The sequence below is a fragment of the Dromiciops gliroides genome, chromosome 5 (assembly GCF_019393635.1).
Source record: "Dromiciops gliroides isolate mDroGli1 chromosome 5, mDroGli1.pri, whole genome shotgun sequence".
In the NCBI taxonomy this organism is placed as follows: Eukaryota; Metazoa; Chordata; class Mammalia; order Microbiotheria; family Microbiotheriidae; genus Dromiciops; species Dromiciops gliroides.
In genome coordinates this window covers 243971635-243988198 of record NC_057865.1, presented here as the reverse complement: position 1 = coordinate 243988198, position 16564 = coordinate 243971635, and the positions used below count along the sequence as shown (strand labels likewise).

General features: G+C 36.1%; 1 protein-coding gene across 2 annotated transcripts in view; it reads left to right on the top strand.

Moving 5' to 3' along the window:
• ZFC3H1 (zinc finger C3H1-type containing) overlaps window positions 1–15002 on the top strand; it is a 59960-nt gene extending 44958 nt beyond the window's left edge. For both annotated transcript variants that reach the window (XM_043965651.1, XM_043965650.1), the window contains exons 25-35: window positions 4202–4307; window positions 4390–4588; window positions 5148–5242; window positions 8894–9004; window positions 9354–9458; window positions 9590–9755; window positions 10904–11004; window positions 12942–13043; window positions 13629–13668; window positions 13937–13999; window positions 14128–15002. In XM_043965651.1, coding sequence (XP_043821586.1) covers window positions 4202–4307; window positions 4390–4588; window positions 5148–5242; window positions 8894–9004; window positions 9354–9458; window positions 9590–9755; window positions 10904–11004; window positions 12942–13043; window positions 13629–13668; window positions 13937–13999; window positions 14128–14265 — 1226 coding nt within the window. In that variant the 3' untranslated portion in view covers window positions 14266–15002. The remainder of the gene's footprint in view (window positions 1–4201; window positions 4308–4389; window positions 4589–5147; window positions 5243–8893; window positions 9005–9353; window positions 9459–9589; window positions 9756–10903; window positions 11005–12941; window positions 13044–13628; window positions 13669–13936; window positions 14000–14127) is intronic.
• Window positions 15003–16564: the final 1562 nt, after the last annotated feature.

Genomic DNA, 16564 nt, shown 5'->3' with positions numbered 1-16564 from the left:
GAAATAAACCATAATGGATGGATGAATAGCTGAATAAAGAAGTGAATTTATAGGGCAGCTCATTGTTGGAGAAGAGAAAGGGAAGGAGGACCACTGAATACCTGAGTCTAAATATGAGGTTATTCCCAAAAAGGAAAGGAGCTGAAGCTGCCCAAAGAAGTAGCAGCTCTTTGTCTTCCTAGGAATAAAGATGTGAATTGAAAGGTACAGTCAAATATCCTGGATAAGATGAGAGGAGTAGTGGTGGTTGGAGGGACATGTATCTAGGACTTGGTAGAGGACCCCACAAGACATGTCAGAACTATGTGGTGATTGATAGGGGTACAAACCATCCAGCTAGAAGGAATCAGAAGCATTGCTAAAACCTAAGCTGTTAGGAGCACAGGTGATATTAAGTTATCACTGGCAAGGATTTAGAAAGCACTGTGGACAGCAGCTCAAACAAGGCAGTTTTAGATTTGATTGAAAGGAAAGGCTTTAGTGTGAAGAACTATGGCAAAGTAGAATAAATTGCTTTGGGATGAGTTTTTCCCCTAAGTAGGGGTCTAAAAGACCAAAATAGCCATTTGTGTGTTGTCAGGGGGATTCTTAGTTCATGCTAGTTATGGACATCCTTAAAAGCTATACAGACATCTTTTTATTGGAGCAGCGTGGTGAAAATAGCATAGACTGGATTGAAGCAATTTCCCTCAGTTTTTTCTGTTGCCCATATGCAGAATTGACCTCCTCCCCACCCTGCAACCATATTCTCGTTCTCAAGTCCTATGATTTCTCCCTCTAAATTGTTTGAACTTTTCAGTTCTTCTCACTGATACCAACCCATAAGCCCTTCATTACCATCCATTATTGACTATTAGTTTGCTTTCAACTGTTTTCCTGTCTACTTTTTCTGTGTTCAAATTACCCTTTATTCTGCTTTCAGATGAGTTTTCCTAATATATTCTTTATTCAGAACCTTTGTGTCTCATTACAAAGTTAGATACATTTGCCTTTTATTCAAGACAGTAAATTTTTGTGGGAAAACTTGACATTTTTGTTCATACAGTACTACCTTCAGCTTCATCCAATCTGGATTTCACTGTCTCAAGTATTCAGCCTGGATTTTACACTTCTTTGCCTTCTCAGTGCTTAGAACAATTCCTGGTATATAGTAAGCACCTAATAAATGTTTGTTGATTGATTGTCTGATTTTCTCATGGTATTTCCCATGCCTATCCATAGCTTTCCTCCTATCATTACTTGTTAAGAATACTACCCATTCTTTCCCCCCCCCAAAAAAAAAGAATACTACCCATTTTCCAATTTTATTTCACAATTAAATTTTAAAAGAACATTTGCCTATACAAAGTAGAACAGGAAAAGATTGTTTGGGAAATTGTGCAACTTGCTTTGGGGTGGGGCACGGGGCACTGAGGGTTAAGTGACTTACCCAAGATCACACAGCTAATAAGTGTCAAGTGTCTGAATCCGAATTTGAACTCAGGTCCTCCAGAATCCAGGGCCAGTGCTTTATCCACTGTGCCACCTAACTGCCCCTGCCACTTTTTTTTTTAATCCACAATAAATTCTGTATTTCTAAACTATTCTGTTTGTCCCCATTTCCCTCTGAATTCCTTTTTGTTCTCTTCTGTGTACTAAAAATGTTTTAATGACTGACTTTTTTGGGTTAGCATTTTTGCTACTTCTTCTCAACCTATTCTCCCCCACTCTAAAAGAAAAGATATAAGTAATCATATGCAAGGAAACCAAATTAATATATTAACTAATAATGTATATCTCTTCTGTATGTTGATTCCTCTTCATCATGCATTCTCTGAAATCTTGGTTGCTTATTTCATTGATTGTTTCTGCTCTATTTATTCTGCATAAGTCCACACACATCTTCTGAAATTTCTATGAAACTTTCCTTTCTTACAACACATTTTTTATTTATTTTTGGGGGTGAGTGGCACAGATGAATTGGATCTTCCCTAGCCTGCCCAGACTGGCAATACAATAGCCAGTCACAGGCCTGATCTCACTGCTGCTTAACATGGGAGCTTTGACCTACTTCATTTCCAACCTAGGCAGCCTGGGGACTTCCTGGCCCATATTGATGCTGGGCTTGGTTATTAGCACACCGTAGCCCCAAATTCCTGAGTTCTAGCAATCCACCACCTTAGCCTCTCTAGTAGCAGGATACCATAATTGAGGCAGCTTGGTGGTACAGTGGATAGAATACTGGGCTTGGAGTCAGAAATACATGAGTTCACATCCTGCCTTGATATTTAATATAACCCTGGGCAAGTCACTTGATCTGTATCTACCTCAAAATGGGATAATAATAGCACTGTACCTCCTAGGGCTTTTTTTGGTGAAATAGTATATATAACCTTACCTCCCAGAGTTGTGTTATTTGAGTTTATCGAACATTATGCTTCTATGTTTGTTTACTTCTTTATGTTCTATAATTATGTATTCCCTGATTGACCTCTATTTTTTAAGTAATATCAAATAGTTTTGATGATTACTGCTTTATAGATAGTTTGAGATTTTCCTTTTCACTTTTTTAAAACTTATTTCCTTTGACAATTTTGTTCTTTTGTTTTTTCAGATAAATTTTGTAATCGATTGTGGCACTGAATAAATTAATTTAGTATTGTCATTTTTATCATATTGGCACAGCCTGTACATAAGCAGTTAATTTAGGCCTGTTTGTATTTTTGTAGAGTGCTTTGTAGTTGTATTTGTATAGTAATTTTATTCATTCTTTTAGGTCCAGCTCAGATGCCATTTTTTCCATGAAACTTTATCCATAGTCAACCTTTTGGGGCTAGGACCTAAAATACCTTGTCTTGTGCCTTTAGCTTTTAGCCTGAATTATTTGGACATATATTTTATCCCTGTACTGTATTGTAAGCCCTAAGAGGGCAGGGACTGTGTCTTGTTGAATTGCTGTATTTCTTTGTCCCCTGGTACAGAATTCTGCATGTAGTAGGGCCTTCATAAATGTTAACTAGAAAAATCAGCCTATGAGCAAATTACAAGCCTAGGCTACAGTGGAATCTGTGGAAAAGAATAGGAAAGATAGATGGATGAAAAAAGAATTCAAAGAGTTAATGTATTGATTAGATATGAAGGATGAATGTGGGTGGGGGGTAAGAAGCAAGAGTAGCTTGTTTGGCAGAAAGTTTGACTATATATGTCATTAAAAGTGGTGATGTGTGGGGCAGCTAGATGGTGCAGTGGATAGAGCACTGGCCCTGGATTCAGGAGGACCTGAGTTCAAATCCGGCCTCAGACACTTGACACTTACTAGCTGTGTGACCCTGGGCAAGTCACTTAACCCCAAATGCCTCACCAAAAAAAACAAACAAAAAAAAGTGGTGATGTGACACTGAAGTTTAAATACCCTTTAGGGATTTGGAAATAATAGACTTAAACTTGGGTGAAAAGTTGGTCTTTTCAAGATGCTGTTTTGGGAGTCATCACGATAGAATTCATAATTAAAGCCATATGATATTTTTATGAGGAAGTATTAGTGTTCAGTGAGAAAGCAGAGGCCTGTTATAAGCTTTGGAGTATTTCTATGTAGTGGGGGAAAGGGAAGAGCTGTTGAAGCAAAGGAAAAAAAAGATGAGACAATCTGTGGGTAAGGGGAAAATGTTCATCAATGGTAAATTCTGTTTCAAAGGTCATGGCTTAGATGCCAGTCACTGGTGATATTTAAGACTGAAGCTAGAGAAAAGTAGATATATAAAAACAGGTTGAAATGGGTTGAAGAATGGAGTAGATGGGAGAGCTGGGGGCCAGTAAGACAGGGGAGTTAGGAATGTTTGATGGGAGAATAAGGAAGGGGCAGTGCCCCCAAGGACACTAGAGGATAAAGGAAGATCACCTTGAGACTCTTGGTAATAAACATGTTGAAATTGTATTAAGAGCAGCTGCGCGGTATGGTTTTTAATCTTTTCAGTTAAGTAGGAGGCATGGGGAGACAGGGTCATTGGCTAAGAGTAATACAAGTGTTAAAGTAAAGAAAGGGTATAAAATACATGCTATAGGAAATGAGGCTAGGAGTGCGGAGTAGCAAAAGAAGGTAATGGCAACATGGAGGTGGTGGTCGGACTTTTTGGATTATCCTGTGGACAAATGTCTGTAAGTGTTATAATCTTGTAATTGTAGTTGAATTTAAGATGAATTTTGTTACCTTTTTTGGATACAGATGCAATTCAAGCGTGTACTGATGAAAGCCTTGCTATTGCTGAAAAAATAGAAGTCTGTCTTCCACTATATACAAACTTGATTGCTCTCCTGCAGCTCTTAGACAGGTAAACTTTAATTGGCAAACTACTGACTTCTCCTTTGAAGGGTGATCTTTTCACCTTTTTCAGATTATCTTTTATTTTAAAGGTGTGAGTCTGCTGTGGAGCTCTGTAGATCTTTATTGGCATCCTGTCCTGTGAACTGCCGGTTGTTGGAAACCCTTGTGGCTTTATATTTGCGATTGGACCAGCAAGACAAAGCCAGTGCAGTGTGGCTTAGTACATTTGAAAAACATCCTCAAAATGCAGAGGTTTTATATCATTTGTGCAAATTCCTTATCTCAAAGGTAAAGTGTGGCATGCAGATTTTGAAAATAATGTGCGTAGCTCAGATTTTAACCCAGTACTGACTGTTGTTAATTGTAAGAATGTGATTTGTCAGTTAATGGGCATGTATTTTATTAAATGCCTACTATGTTCCAGGCACTTAGCAATACAAAAACAAAACAGTTTTTGCCTTCTAGGTGCTTATAGTCTATAGGGGGAGACTTGTGCACTTGTAAATGATTAAAACATAGTAGGTGACCTTTGCGGGGCTGTACACTAGCAGTTGAGGGAGAAGGGAATAGAGTGTATTCCTGATCTGGTGGACAGCAGTGGCAAAGATTGGAAGTGGAATGTTGTGTGGGATACCAGTAAGAAAGCCAGCATGACTGGATTGTCATGGGGATGAGCTTGGCATGCATTTGGAGACCACTAAATAGCCAAGAAGTATATTATATTAAGCCCCTAGCCCTTCCACCATGAGCTGCTTTTACACTTATTTGTCCTAGAATATTACATTTCATTTTACCTTTAGTGATCTAATATGCATCTCTCTCTCTCTCTCTCTCTCTTTTTTAATAGGATCGATCTGACAGTATTCTTCCATTGTTACGAGAATTTACTGCACCATTTTTTGAACTTGGGTGTGAGGAACATAATCCCATAGATCTCTTTCGGTAGGTTTTTGTAGAGGTAATTGGAGAGCCTACTTAAAACAGTGAAAGCCATTAGATCCATTGGTTTGATTTATTCTTCACTAAGGCTTATTGATAGTCATTAGACTATTACATGGCCCCCTCTGCTATAATCATGCTGGGGATTTAGCAGTCTTCACCAGTCATTGTTTAAGTATGAAGCTGTGTTAATGTCCTTGACCAAAATGAGGTTACTATGATATTTTTGCCATCTGTTTTTTTTATACCATTGTTGTTCTAGTAGTGCTTTTGTTGGCAGATAATGAAATACGTGCTATCCAAAAGGGAACATAAAGATATGATGAATGCAAAGATAATTATGGAGAATGTGTAGAACTGAATAAGGAAATGGGCTGGTATGCATAAGGAGAGACAGACAATGGACAATCTTAATGGAAATGGGGAGGGTAATCATTTTTTAAACCCCTACGTTGTACTTGACACTGCTTAGATGTTTTATGATGTTATCTTCTTTGCTCCTCACGATAACTCTTGGAGGTAGAGCAGTCAAACGCAGAGACAGAGCAGGCTGTTTGACTCAAAAAAGGCAGGTAGCTGAGTAAGAGGCAGTAGTCAAAGCCATGCTGATAGCCAAGTTCAAGGGTACTGGGAGGTGAAGAAATGGAGACAGGTGGAATTCGAGAATAACATCAGAGCTGAAAGGCAGGGTAAGAAAATATTTTGAGCTTGAATATTTTGTAGATTCCACCATAGCACTTGTGCTGCACTGAGATTAAGTTTAACAATACTTAAATTAAAACCTTACATTTTAGGTTAAAATCAATAAAAAGTACACTATTGGAAGAACTTCATCTGACAGCTCATCTTTTTAGTATATTAGAGAGTTACATAGTAGCCAAAAGTGCTGTTGTAGTTTGGGGCTATTATTAGAAATATGGTATCTTGCAGCAGCAACTGACAGGGATGGGGGTGGGTGGGACAGGGAACAGGTACTTTTGTGTGCCATCTGCTTTGCTAAAGAATATTATTTCATTTGATCCTTACAGACAGTCCTGGGATCAGGCTACAGTGGAAGAAACTGAGGCAGACAGAGATTAAATGACTTGCCTAGGATCACACATCTAGAATATTATGTATCTGAGGTAGAATTTGAACTCGGGTCGTTCTTTTCCTCCAAGTCCATTTAGATGCCTCAGTAAAGGAAGTAGACATTTGTACTCTGCACTGCTGTGTCAGGCCACATCTGGAATAATTGTGGGGTGGGTCTAGAGGACTGATGTGATTTTGATAGTGGACCCAATGTCATATCCCAGTTGGAGGAATTGAGAAAGTATAGCTTGGAGGAAGGTAGGAAACCTACCTTCTTCACAATCTCTCCCCACCACACCTTCATTAGAAAGGCTTTCAGGCAGAAGAAGGTGTAGACACCATGTGTGTGCCTTCGTAGGACAGAAGATGGGCCAGTGGAGGAAACGTGTAGATTTTTCCTTTGTGTAAAAGAACTTTCTGAATTTAAGCCACAAAAAGCTTGAGGTAGAGAGATTACTTCTAACTGGAAGGGGGCTGAGATTCAAGGCCTCATGGAAGAAGGAGTGTTAGGCAAAGGAGGGATTTCAGCAGAGAGAGGGGTGGGAGTATCCTTTGTATACATGGAAGGTGTTATGGTTAAGGACCTGTAGATGGGAATGAGGAGGATGGAAATCTAAGAAATGGGAGTTTCCTAGTTTGGTGGAATTGTGAAATGTCTGAAAAGTGAGTAGTAATAAGGGAAAATTGTTAAAGGTAGATTGGGAGTCAGAGTGTATACATCTTTTCATGCCAGGATAAAGAGTAGATAATTTTTTACATAGTAGCAAGCTACTGATACTTTGAGCAGAAGAGTGGCATGATCAGAGTAATGGATTAAAAATTCAACAAATACTTTACTATATGCAGAATGCCTTGCTATGGAAGAGATACAAAGGTGGGTAAAACAGTTCCTGCCCATGCAGGAGCTTGACATGAGGAATATGAATCAGGAAATGTGGAGGATGGTTTAAAGCACAGTGTCTGGAGGAAAGTTAGAGAACAGTTACTTGAGTAACAATTGTGTGTATATGGAGATTGTGTGTGTGTGTGTGCGCGTGCGTGCGTGTGTACTCGCACTCGCGCATATACATGTGCAGACACACACAAATGATAATGGAATATGTAAATTATAAGGTAAGTGTAATGAGATTCTTGTGAGACTGAATCCAAGGAGCCACATACAAAAACTCATCTTACATCTTTGTATGTTTGCATGTTGGTTAAATATTTGATAATAGTCCTTCACAAAATTGTTTTTAAAGCACTTTTACACTTATTTCATTGACTTTTTCAGCAGCCCCACCCAGGACATAGGAAAATGCTACGTTTTTAAGAAGTTTTTATTATTAAATAATAATCTTATCAAATAATAAAAGAATTTGCTGTATAGTTACAAAGCTTTGTTGCTCTTTGTTTTGATATAGTCATCATCAGTGTGTGTATTCTAATTTGTTTTTCCATTTTTCCTCCAATATAAATAAGTGGTTTTTTTTGTATTTTCCATGTTTTTTGTTGTTTTTTTTAAACAATGCAATGATATTCCTTTACGTTGATAAGATTTATTCAGCTATTCCTCAGTTATTGGACATGTTGCCTTTTGGTATTAGGAACACCCACGATGAAGATTTTTGTACAGATTGGCCTTTTTTTTTTCTTTTAAATATCCTCAAGATCATAGCTCACATTTATATAGTGCTTTAAAGTTTGAAAATATTCATAGCCCTGTGAGGTAGGTATTGTAAATAATAGGATTTCTAGTACAGGGGTTGCCTGAATGAGAGGATACAACCAGTTTTCTAACTCCTTTTGTATGCTAATTGCTCTTCAAGAAGAGTATACCTGCTTAAAAAATCTGTTAACAGTCTAATAAACTACCTATTTTCCTGCAGCTTTACTAACATTTTTTATTGCTTCTAATTATTTTGGCCAGTTTTACAGTTTTGCTTTATTTGTTTTTTGTTTTTTGGTGGGGCAGTGAGGGTTAAGTGACTTGCCCAGGGTCACACAGCTAGTAAGTGTCAAGTGTCTGAGGCCGGATTTGAACTCAGGTCTTCCTGAATCTAGAACTGGTGCTTTATCCACTGTGCCACCTAACTGGGGTGGACTTGTATCTCAAAATTGTTGCAACTATCTTCCCCTTTAAAAGTGTCAATTTTTTTATAAAGGCCTTTTATTTTCATATAATTAAATTTATCTATTTTGTTTCTGATAATTATCATTTGTTATTTAGAAGTGGACAAAACTGGGTTTCTTCACCACAATTGAGTTATTACTTTTTTTTTTTACTTTTTACCCTAACTGTTGTTCAATTTCCCAGCAATATTTTTATTTTGTATTTATAATTAAATATAAATTTAAGTTTGTTGTATTTATAATTTTTTTTAACTTTCCTCCGTGTTTCATAATTGTGTTTAACCTGTTGAATCTCTTGTTTGCAACTGGTTCTAGCACTGAAGTCTTTTGTTTAATTGTTCTGATTTTTTAAAAGATCTCATGATTTATCCAACTTCATCTTAGTTCAAACTAAGATTTTAGAGAAACACAATAAAGTTAAATGCTCTTTAAGAAACCATTTCAAACAGTAGTATGCATTCTTGTTTTCAGATATCTGTTGAATATTCCTGGGCCATTTGACTTTACATCACCTTTGTGTAAAGGAAATTTTGATGATGAGATGTTAACCCATCAAGTCCCATATTTGTGGCTGATCTACTGGTGAGAGATTATCTAGTGTGAGGAGAAAGATGTATTACATACCAGGCATGCATTCAACATTTATTAAATTACAAATATGAGAAATTAAAGTGAAGTTAAGAGTATAATCTAAAAGTGAGCTTGAAGGAATTTGGAAATAAAATCTTGCAATTTTTATTGGTGCTTTTTATAATATAAAATATGAAATGGATCATTTAGCAAATAATGGTTAGCATAAAGATCAAATGGAAGATTTCTCTGTGATAATGTCTGTCTGATGTAAAGTCTGCCTTTCCTTCACTTTAATACAGTTGTGCAAATTAATAATTGATCTGTAGAGATGTAATATTTTTCTTTATTGTCACAATAGCCTGTGTCAGTCTCTTCACACAAGTATTGAAGAAACAGTGGATGCATATGAGGCAGCTCTTGGGGCAGTCATGCATTCTAAGGTGGTACAGAACATCTGGATGGAGTAAGTTGTTTTGTTTTTTTTTATGTGAAAAGTGGATTTTCAGAATGAAGAAAATGTATAGTTTTATTTGAATGCATGGCTCAAAAGTTACAGAATTTTAAAATCGTTCCTTTTCTTTTGCCTCTGCACAGTTATCTTGTCTTTGCGAACACTAGAGCTGTTGGATCCAAAAATAAAATCCAAGAATTCAAAATTTTTACTGATTTAGTAAACAGGTGTTTGGTGACAGTTCCTACCCGATACCCAATTCCTTTTAGTACTGCTGATTACTGGACCAACTATGAGTTTCATAATAGGGTAAGATAGTTGAATTTTTCTTGCTTCAAAAAAATTTGTAATGTTCGACAATGAATTTCCCATCAAAATTTCCCAGTCAATTTTGATTATCTTCAAGATCAATTTTTTTTTTTTTTTTGGCCTAGGTTGTCGCAGGCATCTGATGTATATTTTTCTTATAAAGAACAACTGTAAGACTATTATGGCAAAACATGTTTGTTTTTTGTCACATAATATATTCATTTTTTTGAAAGGGAAAAAACCTGAAAACTAGGTATTTCTACTTCAAAAATTATTTTATACTAGAATTAGTTCAGTTATTTGACTTCCACTTATTGAGATAGGAAGCCATGATTAAATTAGAAATCAAATGGCTCAAAAAACAAGATTATTAAACCATAGCTACTTTTGTGAATATTTTATGATGAAAGTATAGTTATATAAAACATAACCTATAAGTATCAGCACCTTTTCAGATGGAATTGAAATTACTAATGATAACTTATTTAGTAATCAGGTTCATCTTATTGTTCATAAAATTCTAATCCATATAAAACAATGACCCACTGCAAAATTGTTGAAATTTCTCAGTTTAAATTAATAAGACTTGGGGCAGCTAGGTGGCACAGTGGACAAAGCACCTGCCTGGATTCAGGAGGACCTGAGTTCAAATCTGGTCTCGGACACTTGACACTTACTAGCCGTGTGACCCTGGGCAGGTCACAACCCTCATTGCCCTGCCACAAAAACCCCAAACAAACCCAAAATAAAATAATAAGACTCTGATAGTATTATTAGGAAGATATTTTTGCTAATCAGGATAACCCAAGGTGGTCTGTGCTTTGCACTTTTATGATAGTCTTTATTCCAGGATTTTAATCCACTTATAAACATTAAAGCATTTAAACACAGGCATGCTAGGAATAAAATGTCAGGTGATATTAAGGCCTATGATTTGCCCAAGGTTCTGTAACACATGAAGATAGTATTTTGTAGTACACAGTTGTTATTACTAGACCATATTTCCTAATTCATATTTGGAAAAAGACTAGAAGTAATAACTAGTTCATAGCACCATATGTCATAATTTATGAATACATATGAGGATACCATGTAGCTAGATAGTATGTTTTTAGTTACATTCATTTTCCTGTCTCCATACTTTGCAGGTTATTTTCTTTTACTTGAGTTGTGTTCCAAAGTCCCAGCATTCCAAAATCTTGGAACGATTTTGCTCAAATATGCCAACCAATCCTGGACTTGCACTGAGGTAAGGAATAGCATATAAATATTTTCTTAGTGGCCATTATTCATTTTTTAAAAAAACAACATTTTTTGAAGTTTAAGAACAAGCTGTTCTTCAGGCATTGTTTTCATTGTTGTCTGCAACTTGAAACTTAATAAGGAAAACATTAAAATTAGAGCATTCACATGAGGATCACAGAACTTTTAGATCCTTTAAGGATAAAAGGTTAAAGGTAAAGGTATAAATAAATCTTACTAGTACAAATAAAAGTGTTAGATAATACACAAATAATTTTTTCTTTAACTTAGAACTCAGTGTAGTTTTTTCTTCAGGAAATTTTATCTTCCCAAACCTCCAAAATATGCTGTTAGATTAATATTGAAATTAGTTTGCATTCCTTGATCATTGACCATCTGACGGGAGATATCCTAGGTGACATGGGAAAGACGGCCTAAGATTATAAAAGTTTGCTGTGGGTAATATGTACAGGTAATTTACAACTACTTTATTTTTTAAAAAATCACTACTTGGTCAGGATTGTTGGGAGATTTATTTTTACATAGTTGAATAGCTTTACTTAATTGAATAACTTTTGTCCAGGATCTTTCTCTTGCTTGGGACACAATAACTTAGGAGGTTTCTCTTTGGTTAGTTCTTGTGACCATAAATAAGAGTGATATCTCCCACCCCAACACTGAACTCTCAATTCAGAAAAGCTACCCTGGGCAATTAGGTCCTAATATGAATGTTTCTGCTCCCACTGTCCACAAGAATTTAAGGAAATTTCCTTAAGGTGTGTGGTCATCCTAGTGAGTAATGTGTACTTGTCCTCTATTAGGGTCAGAAAACCAGGATTGGAGTCCTTTCTGTGCCTTGGGCTTAGTGACCTCAGGCAAATCACTTAACTCCCTTTGGGCCTCAGTTTTATCTAAAATGAAGGGCTTGGATAAGATGACCTTTAAGGTCTCTTCAAACTTTAAATCTGTGATCCTCTGATCACGTGTGTTGTTGATGGAGTTCAAGATGCCTAGGTGTATATAAGGTATATTTGATTATCTTTCTTTTAAAGTGTCCGTTTTTCGGTTAACGTGAACATGAGAAGTGGTAAAAACATAACAAATAAATAGGACGTAACAATACAGCCCATATTTGATTTTTTGGTTATTAGTCTAAATAGATTCAAAAGTAAAGGGACTGATCTATTGAAGTTGAGCCAGTATACATGAAATACAACTTTTTATATACAATGTGTGAATAAGCATGAAATTTGGGCAACTTTTGTTCATTGTATGTCTTATATTACAGCTAAGGCTTTTGAAGGTCTTTAAGTGATTGAGTCATTGATCCTTACTGGCAAATATTTTCTTCTTTGTGTTATCTTTGTCCTTTTGTGTGAGGGAGGAATACAAAACTAGCTTAGTTATGATTTCAGGGACTTTTACATTTTCATTTAAGGAGCCTCAAGTTGAGCATATTCCATTCCCAGTTAAATGCAGGAAGAAAATGACCAGAAAATAGCAATAACGTGGCAGAATAGTTCTCTTCAGATGTTTCAGTTTTCTGGAAAAGTTTATGTGAATAGTTTATTTATTGTTAAAGTAGGAAAAGGTGAATCTTAGTTTTATAGTAATAGCACTTTCAAAGTTTTATAAAGTTCCTTATGTGTCTCATTTGTTCTCATCTCATTTGCTCTTTCTGTATGTTTGTCTTTGAAAGGCAAGCATTTTACTTCTCACATGGCAAGATTCTTGATTTGACTTCTTGCCTTCCCAGGTAGCAAAGATTGTATAAAAGTTGACTTTCTCAGTTGACATTTGATGAAAACCTCTCCTACTATTTTTCCGGGTGGAGCTGAATTAATTAGATGTGGCACTTTTGTTCAACATGATTCTCTTCGTATACTATATTTGGATTTTCAATGGTTGCAATGATCCGTTCATTTTCCTGAATGTACTTTACAGGCTACTCCAGCAAGAATGGGAAGAAAGCAATGTTCAGATTCTGAAACTACAAGCCAAGATGTTTACATATAATATCCCAACATGCCTGGCCATCTGGAAAATGTAATGCAACAGTCATATACATGTTTTCATAGTTATTACTTTTGTTTATAAGATTTGCATCATACAGGTAAATCTGAAATCCGACATCCTTTTTTCCTTTTCCTGGATACCAAGAGGAAATTCTAATACTTATACTTGGTTTAAAAAGTGGGAGACCTTTGTATTCCTTGAAGAAAACATTTATAAAGTAATCTCGGCACTATTAAAATGACATCTTTCAAGTGCCTTTTATATGATCATATTTCTTAAGAAATGTGCTCATCGTAGTAGCTTTGTTTTTACAATCTCCTTTTCTTCCCTACTCCTCTACAGGTTATAGTAATTTTCATTAGTAAATAGTGACTTGATCTTTTTCATCAACATTGTTTATAATCAAAAACTGGAATGTTGTCTTCTTGTTAAGTTGATAAAAATTGTTGGATTTTTTTTTTCTTCACTATAGGTTATCCTCATTGGAAGTATAGCCTGTTACTTTGAGGAAGTTTTGTACTCTGATCCCACAGTCACTATTCTGCCAGTAATGGCATCTTAATTGTGTTCAGAGATATATAATTTTCTTCCTTTTCTATATTCCTTTTTTCTCAGAGCCATTGCTGCCGAGAGCTTTCTAAAAGGACAGAGAGAGGTAAGCTGGCGTTGATAGCTCATTCGTAGAAAGTAATCAACTTGAGTGTTCAAAATCAAAGATGTGGAACTAGCTTATTTTCTGTATTTAATACCCACATTTTAGGCAGCCATTATTTTTTGTATATATTAGAATATAATACGTGAGTTGGCTTTTGATCACAATGGGTTAATGATTTACTAAATGATTAAAGCATGTCATTATGTAGTTTTTGTTAAAACAGGGCTTTTTGTTTTGTTTGATGGAATTGTGTGTATCTTTTTTGCAGGTCCACCATTTATATCAGAGAGCCTTTCAGAAGTTACCTCTGTGTGCAACACTGTGGAAAGATGTAATGTTTTCACCTTTCATTTCAACTTGAAGTTTGCTAAAAATTTTCTGCATGTGCCATATCCATTGATGTGGTAATGCTCAAGATTTTAGCTAAATCTTAGTTGACTGCTTCCCTGTCTCTTACAGCAACTCTTGTTTGAAGCATCAGGAGGAGGTAAAACTGATAACCTGAGAAAACTAGTTTCCAAGTGCCAAGAGATTGGAGTCAGCCTAAATGAGCTCTTAAATTTAAACATTTACAAAACAGAAAGCAAGAATCACTGAACACTGCGTGCAGTCAGTCCTAAGTCCTATTAATAATTGCCAAAATCATTTGAATGATTCTTCAAGATTAGGCTGTTCCCTGGCTAAGGTCTGTATAAGGCAGACAAGCATTGTTGATCATATCAAGTCCCCTACAATCTCCTATCCTTGAAACCAGAAGCAATGAACATGACCCTCTTCAGTTGGATAAATGGACTTCCTGTTTGGCCTACTTCTAGGCCCTTCCAGATTCTCATAACATCATGTACGTAAGTATAGTTCATCAAAGTGACTGACATTTATTTTTATTTTATTTTGTTATTTTTATTTTACTTTTCTCCCCTTACGTTGTGCTGTTTCCTGATTCACTTGACACTCTCTGATGCCTGAGAGATCCGTGTTTGGGATTAGTTCCTGGGGCTGTGTTTACAGTAAAAACCAAACAGTCCATTTTGTTTTTTTTTTTTCCTTTTTAAACCTTTTGAGATTCTTCATTACAGGATATAAAACAAAAGCAGTCCATCTTAAGGAAAGTGTAACTGCCATGGCCACAAGTCTGCTAGTGCACTTGAAGGCTCTAAGAGGGCTGTTCACTGCCCTTCTGCATTCTGGACTCGTTGCCGAGACTGTTTAACTTGAAGATAAAGAAACGATCACAAATGCCAGTGCATCAGAACCCAAGAGTGGTCAATTATTATGTGCAATTTTTTTTGTAAAAAAAATTTAATTTATAATAAAGTTTAACAGTTTAAAGAACAGTTAATATTTGAACTGCTTTGTATTAAAATACTACTCTGTAGTATTATAATTGTTTATACAAAATATTTTGAATATAAGTTAACTTTAAAACAAACTTTCTGTCTTTATTATCTATTCACTTTACACCTTTCAGGGAAGGCTTGATGTCGTCCACAACATTTACCATACAATCACATACATAATTTACTCTTGAACATACCTCCCATGAATTAGAAATTCAGCTTTCTAATTTTAAAATTTATTTTAAATTATTTTATTTTTATTTTTCTTGCAGAGCAAAAGCCTACCCATCCTTTAAAAAATCCACCAATATCTACCTACTACACAAGAGACCAAAGTATTCTGGCAATTCTAATTATGGAAAGATCACTTCTCTTAGAGAAAAACTGGAAGGACTCATGGAGAAGATATTTGTGGATTTTTTTTTTCCCCAGGGCAATGAGGTTTAAGTAACTTGCCCAGGGTTACACAGCTAGTAAGTATCAAGTGTCTGAGGCTGGGTTTGAACTCAGGTCCTCCTGAATCTAGGGCTGGTGCTTTATCTACTGTGCCACCTAGCTGCCCCCCAAATTCAGCTTTTTTAATATGAGATGGTGGGCACTATTTTGCCCACCACTGGTAAAGAAACCAGTTAGGGTTGATAATGTTATGCTTGTCTATTGAAAATGTCATCTGCGGGGCGGCTAGGTGGCGCAGTGGATAGAGCACTGGCCCTGGAGTCAGGAGTACCTGAGTTCAAATCCAACCTCAGACACTTAACACTTACTAGCTGTGTGACCCTGGGCAAGTCACTTAACCCCAATTGCTTCACTAAAAAAAAACAAAAACAAAAAACAAAAAAAAAACCAAAAGAAAATGTCATCTGCATACACCAATAATATAGATAAAATATCTTAAATTTGTCTGGTACACTTTTTAAAAGTACATTATACACATTGTTTCATTTGACTGTCACCTTTTGAGTTATTTATTATAAGTATCATTGTTATAACCCCATTTCATCATTGAGGTTCAGCAAGATTATTAAATTGTTAGTAAATGACAGAACTGACTGGAAAAATAGAACCCGTCTTGCCATTCCCAGTGTTCTTTCCACTGTAGTGCCACATTGCTCTCAATTATGGGAGAAGCATTTTCCGATTAATTTGTTAGTGCGCTGTGGTATGCTGACCTAATGTTATATCATCCTAGACTTAAAAGTTGTCAAGAATTTTCTTAAAAGATTTCAGAAGGGGATATAAGAGCTCATCTCTTCCAGACCTCATTTTATGGAAAGACAAATAACTTATTCAGGGTCATGCAGGTAAGATATAATAAATGGCAGAGGGACAGCTGGGTGGTGCAGTGGATAAAGCACCTGCCCTGGATGCAGGAGAACCTGAGTTCAAATCTGGCCTCAAACACTTGACACTAGCTGTGTGACCCTGTGCAAGTCATTTAACCGTCATTGTCCCCCCCCCCCCCCCACCCATGGCAGAGATGAAGTTCAAATTCTAAATAGAAAGCACTGCCAAATTGAGGATGACTACACAACTTAAAAGAAATTTTATTAGCTACCTAT